This window comes from Aegilops tauschii, chromosome 1, assembly GCF_002575655.3.
Source record: "Aegilops tauschii subsp. strangulata cultivar AL8/78 chromosome 1, Aet v6.0, whole genome shotgun sequence".
NCBI lineage: Eukaryota > Viridiplantae > Streptophyta > Magnoliopsida > Poales > Poaceae > Aegilops > Aegilops tauschii.
Genome location: NC_053035.3, coordinates 53,610,965 through 53,622,096, shown reverse-complemented (window position 1 = coordinate 53,622,096; position 11,132 = coordinate 53,610,965). Strand labels below are relative to the sequence as shown.

The 11,132-nt window shown below is 53.3% G+C and overlaps 1 protein-coding gene across 1 annotated transcript; it reads right to left on the bottom strand.

Moving 5' to 3' along the window:
• Nucleotides 1–5,206: 5,206 nt before the first annotated feature.
• On the bottom strand, nucleotides 5,207–8,207 carry LOC109760315 (uncharacterized). Its single transcript, XM_020319146.1, has 2 exons — nucleotides 8,081–8,207; nucleotides 5,207–5,796 (listed from the first exon to the last, which is right to left on the bottom strand). The coding sequence occupies exons 1-2, from the start codon at nucleotides 8,205–8,207 to the stop codon at nucleotides 5,207–5,209; spliced, it is 717 nt and encodes a 238-aa protein (XP_020174735.1).
• Between the last annotated feature and the right edge of the window lie 2,925 nt (nucleotides 8,208–11,132).

Sequence of the window (11,132 nt, the reverse complement as noted above, 5' to 3'; positions counted from 1 at the left end):
TTCGAAGCCAACAGATTGTGTGCTGTTGCGAGCGCCCCATACAAGCAAGGGTGTGACTCGCTACATTTGCATGTCTGCTGATTTTAGCTAGACTAATCTTTCTTTCATGAGCCAGAATCCTTCTGATCTCATTGATCTGGTTGGCATACCTCGAGCGCTCAACATCTTTAGACTGCACCATCTTCAACAACTCAGCGCAGTCCGTCTCCACAACCAACGACAAATTGGACCAGTGGAGCGCAAGTTGAAGCCCTTCGTCTATGGCCGCCATCTCCGCTTCCAGAGGATCACCACAATTAAAGAGCACCCGTGTCGCAGCGAAGATGACCGCTCCTTCATGATCCCGCAGGATGATCCCAGCCCCGGTTGTACCATCCTCTTTCAAAAAAGCACCATCTATAGTCAACTATGCATAATTCACATCAGGGGCCTTCCATTGCGGCGTTACTGTTGTTTCATGTGTGTTCTTTGACGTGCTTCTCAGGTAATCGATTGCCTGCTTACCCTTCGTAACGCCCGCTTCGGGATACTGCCGTATTGCGATTAGGGAAGTGATATAACTCGAGAGGAAATGGCGCGAGGCCTCAATCGAGATCGGGGGTTTATAATGTGTGACCTCATTTCTTGCATACCAAATCCTCCACATGATCATCAATGAAGCAAGCTTCTGCCCTTCCGACAATTTATCAAGCAGGCGGAACAGCCACTCTGGCTCAGCATCACGCAGGTCAGCAGGGCTCGGTAACGCCCAGTGCTCTCGCATAGCCTCCCAGAGCGCCGCTGCATGAGGGCAGATGACAAGGGCGTGGTGTTATATATCATGCACATATTAAATATGCACAAATAGTTTTTATCCCCTGGGTTCACACATGTGTTTCAATTTTTTACGAACTTTTAAAATTTTGTTGTATTAAATATATAACACACATTTGTGAACTGAGAACTACAGATGACAATTGTAGAAATTTAAGGAGAAAATTTAAAATTTATATCTAGGCGATTAGATGGGATCGATGGTTGTGATCGTGAAGAAGGAATCCTGGAACAACCAATTCTAACTATGAGGCATTAGCTAAGAAAAAGTTATACGAACTAATGAGGCTACGTCTTTTCCTTCCCCTCTTGCGAAAGTGGTGCCTAGGGCGAAGAACTCATCCCTTCCAGGCTGCGCAAGCGAGCCCGTGGATTCGCCTCCTCTCCACCTGTCGCCCCGGTGACGAGTGGCTGGGCGGGGAATCTCGGTGACTCGGCTCCAACTATAGTTTAGGTTAGGTGTTTTCAGTCCTCGCATTGGCGGCGCTTGGGTGGATGGCGACACTTCATCTTTGAACTGGTCTTCCAGGCTTCGATCCTCCTCAAGTTTGTCCATCGGGTGGAGTTGATGGAACTCCCATCTAGATTCCGATCGTCTCATTGAAACAACAAGGTTAGGATTACTTGTGGTCGTGCTTGATGGCGAGAGATCTGGTGTGAGGCACTTCAGATTGATCCAAGGTTCAACCATGACAATTGTGGCTCTAGGACGCTGGTCCTTAGGGACATATGCATGAATACTATTAGCTAATCTAGTCGCTAAAAATAAACTCGCAGTAGTTAGCTTGTTTCCAGCTTAGTTTGTTTGGCAAGAGCCCGCGACTTGTGCGTGCCTTGCATGTAGGCTGCATGGGCCTGTAGCACGATGTGACCACGTCACATTAGCCCATGCGTTTAGCTCGGGTGGTTTAGCACGATGCGAACTCGTGGGATGGCACGAGTGGTCAGGGTCGTGGCACAAAGGTAGGAAACTACCGGCCACTCCGTTTCCCTTCTGTACCCAATAAATAGAGGAAGAAAAAACGAGAAAAGTCGCAAGTTTTGCACACGACGCAAAATCCACAGAGTCTTTCCTTGTGTGATCGAGTGATTAGCGCAGTTTAGACTCTAACAATTGGCATCAGAGCTTGTTTCCGGCGATCCTGACGCCATGGCTGACACCGGAGTTCAGCCGGACCAGACAGCGGCGGCACCCCACAACGGTGGCGGGGGTGGGAGCCGCTCGCGCACTCCACCACGGGAGCGCAGCCGCGGACGGAGCCGCATGAGGAGGGAGCGGCAGGTGGTGATCCACCAGGAGGCGGCCACGGAGCATGTGCCGCTCGTGCCCAGCGCGGGCACCACGTTCCCGACGCGTCCACGAACTACATCGAGTGGTCTCTCGTGATGAAGGTGCACCTGGAGTCTTGGGGGCTCTGGGACGCGATCGAGGGCAATCCATTGCATGTGCGTGACGACAAGACGGCGCTCGGCGTGCTGTTCCGAGCCGTCCCGCCGGAGATGCTCGGCGTCCTCGTCGTCAAGGCGACGGCGAAGGAGGCCTGGGACACGATCAAGGTCATGCGCATGGGGGTGCATCGTGTGCGCGAGGCGACCGCGCAACGGCTGCGCACGGAATTCGAGAAGATCGCCTTCCGCGACGGCGAGACCCTCGACACCTTCGGGATGCGGATCACGAGCCTCGTCAACCAGCTGCGCACCCTCAGCGACAACGTGGAAGAGGTACGAGTTGTACAGAAACTCCTGCGGGTTCTCCCTTCTCGCTACGCACAGATCACAGTGGCAATCAAGACGCTGCTCGACCTGAGGACGATCTCGGTCGAGGAGCTGATTGGGTGGCTGCGGACGGCCAAGGAGTGCTGCGGGGTGGCTACGCCAAGCCAGGCCGGCGGGGAGCTGCTTCTCACCGAACGACAGTGGGAGGCGGGACCTGGATTTTTAGAACACCTGCACCCCGACCCTGGTATCCTGGCTGTCCAATATTGCTTTAAGATCTGTGCAACACAACTAACTTTCCATATGAAATTTTCTCTTTTTTGTTTCTCTCACATAAAAACCAATATTGCTTTAAGATATGTGCAACACAACTAACTTTCCATATCGATTTCTCTTTTTTGTTTCTCTCACATTGCTTTAAGATCTGTGCAACACATCTAAAAAATCATTTTTTGTATATTTATGTTTGACAAAAAATTCTGAAAGATTTATCCCAGATTCTAGATGGAAAGCTTTGCCACGCTGCAAAGGTTTGAATTTCAAAACATGTTTTATGTAAGAGAAACAAAAAAGAGAAATCGATTTGCACGAATCGCGATGCGAAGAATGGATGGCTAGATAGAGAGGGCCTGGGTGCAGGTGTTCTATTATATATTTTCCGTGGGAGGCGCGTCGCCAGGGGCGTGAGATCGGGCAGGGTTCCGGCGGCGGCAACAGCAACGGCGGGCAGAACAACCACCGGGGCAAGAACTAGAAGAAGAGGAACGACTCCCGCCCGCCGCAGGACGGCGGCAACAACGTCGGCGGATCCGGCGGACGTGGCGGCAGCGGCGGCCGTGACATGAGCAAGGTGAAGTGCTACAACTGCAATAAAAACGGGCACTTTCTATCGCGACTACACTGAGCCACGGCGCGAACGCAAGGAGCAGGTGAATCTGGCTCAGGAGGAGACACATGAGTCAACACTCCTCCTTGCGAGCGTGCACGAGATCGTGGTGACCGCCGGCGGCGCTGGTGAGCACGTGCTTTTGAACGAGGAGCACTCCCAGGCGCGCGCGGCGGCAGAAGGCGAACGCTGCGACATGTCGTGGTACCTGGACACCGGCGCCAGCAACCACATGTCCGGCCGACGGGACATCTTCTCCGAACTGGACACCAGAGTGCGCGGGACGGTCAAGCTCGGCGACGGATTGGAGTCCACATCGAGGGCAAGGGGACAATTGTGTTCCAGTGCCGCAATGGTGAGCATATTGTGCTGTCCGAGCTGTACTTTATACCCCGTTTGTGCAGCAACATAGTCAGCATCGGACAGTTGGATGAGATCGCGTACGAGACCACGATCCATCACGGTGTACTCCAGCTTCGCGAGCCGGGAGGGCGCCTCCTCGCCCGCATGCAACGCAACGCGGGGCGGCTCTACATCCTGCAGCTCACTCTGGCGCGGCCCGTGTGCCTCGCCGTACACGGCGGCGAGGACGCGTCGCGGTGGCACGCGCGCTACGGCCATGTCAACTTCCGGGCTCTACGTCAACTTGCCCGGGACGGCATGGTGCATGGCCTACCACTCATCGACAAGGCTGATCGGGTGTGCGAGGCCTGCCTGGCCGGCAAGCATCGACGCGCACCCTTCCCCGACAGGGCGCTCAACCGAGCCACGACACCACTGGAGCTGGTCCACGCCGACTTGTGTGGACCAATCAGCCCGCCAACGCCAGATGGGAAGAGGTACTTTCTCTTGCTGGTCGATGATCACAGCAGGCATATGTGGCTGGTACTGCTCGTCGCCAAGGACGAGGCGTCGGTGGCGTTGAAGCGGTTCCAGGCCATGACGGAGCTCGAGTCCGGGCACAAGCTCAAGGTGCTGCGCACAGATCGAGGTGATGAATTCACCTCCCACAGCCTCGGCGAGTACTTCGCCGATCAGGGGGTGCGACGGCAGCTCACCGCGCCCTACATGCCCCAGCAAAACGGCGTAGTGGAGAGGCGCAACCAAACGATCGTCGGCATGGCGTGCAGCCTTCTAAAGGCCAAGGGCCAGGCCGTAACGACGGCCGTGTATCTCCTCAACAGATCCACGACAAAGAGCGTTGAGAAGATGACACCACACGAGGCGTGGTGTGGGCGCCGTCCAAGCGTTCAGCACCTGCGCACCTTTGGATGCATCGCACACGTCAAGGTAACGAAACCAAGCCTGAAGAAACTTGATCTCTACTCCTAATGAAGCAGTTGATGAATAGTCTGTGCGGTTTTTTTCGCTGTTTTTTTCGTCACCTCCCCCACCCATCGGTTTAGTTTCGCGTAACCCTCACACACAACAAAAAAATCTGAACGGATCAGAACTTTTCATTTCTGGCGCAAGTTATTGAGGAATGTCTTCATGTGAAAGAATCAATCACGATCAATCTCTAAAGACCAAATCAAAATTAATTAACCATACCTCAAATTGCTCGATCACATTAATTAGGAAACAAATAACTGAGTATTGTTGTCCGCCGCTCCTCCTCCACCAGTCCACAATGCACAATCTGGATGAACGCTAGGGCAAAAAGAGAACACACACGGCACGATCTGTCCTCCTCTCCCCCAGCCCTCCTCTACATGCTCCTCCTAGATCGTGTCCCCGTCAGCCGAGTCCACTCCTCTGCATGGTCCATCTCAGCCATGAAGGTGATCGCCATCAGCCAATAGCAGCCGCCAGAATCGTCGTCCGATGCGCACTAGGTTTCCTACGCCGCCGCCGCCACAGGGGAACTCCTCGACCCGCCCAGCCTCCTACCGCTCTGCCCCCTTCCCTTCCCGTCGCCGCAGTCACCCCCTCCATCTCCTGCCGGAGCCACTCCCCTGCCACGAACATCCTGCGCGCGCTGTACATGACCGGTACGGCGGCCCTGACGGGGAGCGAGAACCGCCATGGGACCGCGGCGGTGAGCCCCTCAATGAAGACCTGCGCGGAGAGCAGGAACACGTGCGGGGCTGCGGCGGCGATCCCCGTGGTGTCCTCGGACCGGAGGCCGTTGAGGACGTAGAGCGCCGGGAGCGCGACACCAACGAGGAACCCGCCCACGGTGTGCGCGGCGAGGAGGAGGCGTGCGAGGCCGAGGAAGACGGGCAAGGACGGGTTGGGCTTCCCAGGGTGCTGCGGGAAGGCGAGCGTGGCCAGGAGAAGGTAACGGAGGAGCAAGACGGCGAAGGCGATCTCTGAGAGCGGCACGGTGGTCGAGAAGGCCAGCACGGCCTTGGCGCCCAGCGTGTTGAGATGCTTGCATGTTTCATGACATGTACCTGAAGGTCAAGGTAACATGTTCAAGAACAAGAGGGTCCTCATGGAGAGTATCCACAAGTCCAAGGCTGAGAAGGCAAGAGAGAAGACCCTCTCTGACCAGTTTGAGGCCAAGCGTGCGAAGAGCAAGGCTAGCTAGCAGGGAGAGGAATATTGCGAGGAGGCAGGAGAGATTGGCTCAGGTAAGATGATTTTCACTTGAGCCCTGTCTATTTCCTCACATAGTTAGATTTGTGCTGCATTATATTGGTACTGAAATACATAATGCGTGCACATGTCTCCTGTTGGATGTTTCAGAGATGCTTAAGCAGGGTTTCTTTAATCATTTTGGTTCATGGTACCAGCTAATGAAATTTACGTGCTCTGATGATGAATTCGTGCCATGTCGAGTTGGATTGGCGGTGGCGTATTTTTCCTCTTGTAGTCAAATTAGTGAGATGCTTCGTTCTCTTCTTTATGTGAACGTACATGTATGACCAGTGTAATTAGGTGCGGTAGTTTTGGTCAATGTCAAAGCAGAAGAGAGCTACATGTATGACAGTATTGAATCACGGCGAGAGAGTAATGTAGCTTCGTCCCTCCCTGATACCGTGCAATCATGTCTAATGTCTTTCATTAAATCTCCGCGGAGGTGCCGGCCGGCCGGTACATATGTCAGTGTATCATCTATCTCAGACTCTCAGTCACAGCTATCTAATTGGGGTATATTCATCTCCAATTACAGCCTCATACTTTTTTGGACATTCATTTACAGCCCGATCTACTTGGATGTGCAGACCTGGGAGTTGGAACAATTCACTGCAAGAGAAGCCAGTTCGTGTATAACAGAATGGGTGAGGAGTAAAGGCGTGTCATATTCCATATTTTCATTCAGATTTCAGAGAACGCGACAGTAATTTTTGATATTTTGCTCTACAGACGGAATTTATCATGAGATCCTACCCAAATCCGAGTACTTCTCCAAGGCACTGTACACCTTCCATTTCGCCCAAAACGATCTCTCTGTGGGCTACTTCACCAATAAGACTACCAAACAGATTGAGGCCTATGACCCCGATCCTAAGGAGCGGTTCACTGTGGCAATGCAGGTACAATTCAAACTAATTTGCTGACAATCTCGCTCACAACCAAGGAAAATTTAGTTCTTGACACAATTAACATTACATGATCTGTGCTGGCTATACTTTATTCATGCTTGCTTCGAAGTCTTGGTTCATGGATATAATTTTATCTCTGTACTACACATGTAATATAACTTGTACAAGAAGAATAAGAAGCTTGTCAAGTTTTATCTCTGTACTAGACATGTAATATACCTTGCAGTAGAAGAGTACTAGACATGTACATTCTAAGGCTGAACCAGCCTTAGATTACTTGTAGAAGAAGCTTGTCAATTTCCTATCAACGAATTTGCCAGGCTGGTCTCATAACTGAGCCAGTTCTACGATGCTCAATATCTTGTTGCTTTTCTCTCTGAATCCTCAGGTATGAGGCCCAAGCTTTGCTAAATTAGCAATCCTGCATATGCATCCGCTTGCAAGTTGCAAATTGAGGCAAGGATATTCATTGTCAAACAAACACTACTATGCTGCTAATAAGAAAAATTAAATTGCATTAGGATGCATGAACTACTTATTTTCATCTTTGATAAGGAAGTTTGGAGATATATATTTATATGTGTCGACCTTTTCCTTCTTTCAGTGAAAAATCATGCATGTGGCCTTCGTGTTATATTACTGTTACACCTTTCATACACAGATAGGCTGTGAACTGAACAAGTCAAGTTTTAAAAGTTCCAACAATTTCTGACCTTAAAATTTTAATGCAGTTTGTTTAGCACTAAATGCCAGAGACTGAAAATCATGAGAGGATCTAATGCATCCGTCTGCAGTTTTTACCAGTAGATGTGTCGAACTCTACTTGTATTTGTGTTTCTACCATGATTGGTTACATTCGCTGATCCCTTTGGTTTATCGAGAAATTTTTGAAACACGGCCATCTAAGTACTTTTACTCATGCATCAAGTGGTCGAATCAAGCATGCTGTCAACAGTAGTGTGGTAATGGTTCTTTGGTTGATACGATTGTGATTGCACATAATAAACACTGAAGTTCGGTACTAGCTCTAAGGTGAGTAGTTGAATTACTGATAATGGAGGTAATTAAGTGGTTAGCTAAAATGATAAGGATTTGATGTATTCAGTCCAGTCATGTGTCTAATTTCCTGAAAGTTGTTAGTCTGTCGGATGCATTTATTTTCCTAGATGCCCCGAGAAGAGGTAGTAGTGGTGGTGCGGGCGCGCCGTGGGCGAGGTGGGCTCCGGGTGTTGCGGCGGGGGCGGCTGCCCCATCGATGGCAGCGCGATGCCCCCCGCCGTCGGGCCCACGCCCCCGGACATTGGCGGTGACCGGAGACTGTCGCGACGATTGTTGGTCGGTTGTGGAGCTTGCAACATGAGCTGGTAGCGCCAGCGTTGGCGAGAGAGTGAGGTGTCCCCAGTGCAGTAGGCGGGGGAAGCTTAAGGCGACCGGTGCCCGCCGGTCCTCATCGTTGCACGTGGAGGTCAAGTGTGAGGCTGCGAGCTGATGCATCCACAGACATCATCCTTCCGTAAACTGCTTCGTCAAACTCAGCCGTGGCCCTTCCCCCCGGTCGTCGTGTTCATCACGAGCGAAGGTGGATGCCCTGACTGCTGATCACCAAGGTGAGCTCCAATTTTTGTTAATGTGCAGTTTGTTGGTTGGACGCCACCTAAACTGTGAAGTTCATTTTTTTGGCGAGCGGGACCGAAGAAGCAACTCAACCCGCTCCCACGCTCCCCCGCTAGGGTCCCCCCGCCGTCGTCGGCCTCCTCGCCTGCTTCCGCCGCCGCCAGCCCCCGGGCGAGCGCCCCCAGGCTCGGCCCGCTCCCTCCCCTCCCCCCTCTCCTCCCCCCACCCTCCCCACCGCGGCGCGCCCGTGCGCGTCGGGGGGAACCTTTCCACGCGTCCGGGGGGAACCTTTCCTGCGGCAGCCTCGGACCAACCCTCCTCCCCTCCCCCCCGCCGTCGTCGGCGAGCTCCGTCGGGCAAAGCCCGGTGGGCACGGCGGCGGCGGGGCCCTTCTCCCCCCTGCTCGTGGGACGTTGGCGCGGGGCGGCCTCCTCGAGTTGCGGCACTGGACTTCGCGGGGTTTAGCAGCTCGGCGGTGGGCTTGCGGGGCGGCCGGCTGGTGGCGGCGCGCCGGCGCCCTGGGTCTCGTGCGTGGCGGGGCGGCTGCGGCGCTCCTTCTCGGGAGGTGGTGCGCGGTTGGCCCCCTGCTGGATCCAGCCGGATCTGGTGGTGGGGGTCGGCCGGCGGCGGTGGTGCGTGCCCGGCGGCTCCGGCGCAATGAGCTCGCCGGGCGACGCGGGTAGGGCAACGGTCGGGCGTGGCCGTTGCTCCGGCCATGGGCGGCGACGTGTGGAGGTCCGGCGGTGGTGGACTCCCGGTAGCGTGGCGGCTTCATGGTGACTTGGCGGATCTGCTTGCGGTGGCGGCCGGCTTCTCCGGCGTCGGCTTGTCTGTGTTCGGACCGTTTCGGCCTTCACTCCATCTCCTCGGCGCTCGGTCGCTTCTCCCTTCGAAGGGCTGGCCCTTTCCCAGCTGCAGTCCATCGCTCGTCTCGCACCCGGTGCAGCAGGACCGAGCTCATCTCGCGTACAGTGCCGCAGGACCGAGCTCGTCTCGCGCACGGTGCAGCAGGACTGACCTCGTCCCCGCCGCACGGTGCTGCAGGACCGATCTCGTCTCGCGCTCCGGGCTGCAGGTTGGGTCGATGGATGCCGGTGTTGGCCGACCCTTTGGGTCTCGACGCTGGGGGTGGGCCAGGGGTGCAAAGGCGGTTCCTTTTCTGCCCGTCTCTTTGGTTGGGGTAGCGACGGGTCTCGGGTGCGGTGGTGTCAAGGTCTTGGATGCCGGGGCGGCGGCCCTGGTGGCGGTGCACGGTGCTCTTGGGCAAAGCCCGTGTCTTGGCGCTTCCCGGTGACCATGGCCGTGTGGGCGGCGTGGTAGCCGGGGTGTAGCGTTCGGTGACGGTGAGTGTTGGCCGGGGTGAAAACCCGCTCTATTTTCGGACGGACCGGCGACGGCGAAGCTCGTTCCCTTCTTGAAGGTGTCGTCGCGGTTCTCACCGCCCGTCGTGCGGCTCCGGGGGAAACGCTGATGCTCGGATCGGGCGGTGGCGGCGCTCCGGTGTCGTATCCTTCCTGAAGGCGCCGCCTTGGAGTCCACGGTTCGTTGTATGCGGCTTCATCTCTTCGTGGTGCTGTGCTAGGGGTGGTGTTGCTGCGCTCAGCGCTTTTGTATCCTGCCTTGGGTGTGTGCGGTGTTGGCGTGCGTTTGTATCGGATTATGTTGATCTTTGCTTTATATAAAGCGGGGCGAAAGCCTTTTTCGGTAAACTATGAAGTTCTACCCAATATGAACTGTTTGTTGTGAGCTCTGTAGTGTTTTGTCCTTTAAAAGTGGGCATGTTAGGCTTGTTGTAGACAGTGCTATGCTTGTTGCTAGCGGTTGATTGCTAAATGTGCTATGATTGTTACAGACAGTGGGAATGGTAACTACTAACGAATTTTGATTCAGTTGGTTAGTTAGTATAAGCAAGAACACGTTATAAGCGCCAAAATGCTAGAGAGAAAAGTTCAAGAGCCAAGAACACAACAGGGTCGTTGACTTGGTTAGCCTCTTTGATGTAATAAATAGGTGTTGGTGGGTCCATGTGGCTGGAGAACCCTTTTTTTCCAAAATGTCGGCACTGTCGTGCTCATCGTACACGCCGGCATGGTGGTGCTCAACTTATGGGAGTAGGTTGGCAACCACCGCCTCTTGTTTCATCTAAATAATCATATTTTGCTGATATTTTTCTTCTGATTGATTATTGATTCAATTTGCACAGAGCAATTTTGGAGGGAATAGTACAAGCTAACTCTAAATCATTTCTTAGCTGGTCAATCATGTAATTAGAAAGCAAAAATAAGCTACCAAAATGATATAGCTTGGTAGAGAAGTTTGGAATATTAACCTCCTGGTTTAGTTACCCAGGCAATGGAGATCCCACACAATTTTTTGAACTCCCATGCAAATTATTATGACAAGTTGCTTGGTATCTGACAATCTGCTTGTCCTTCTGCTATGCATTTTCAGAAACTCCTCGGAAAGTTGCTGCAGATAGGTGTTGTGCTGCTATATTCTTTCTGTAGCCTTTGTTCAGTTAAATCAGACCAAGACATGGAGACTATAGATAGCCACTCTTTTTTACCAACCTTTGTTTTTGTTAATAATGAGTCTGACAATGAAGTGACTAC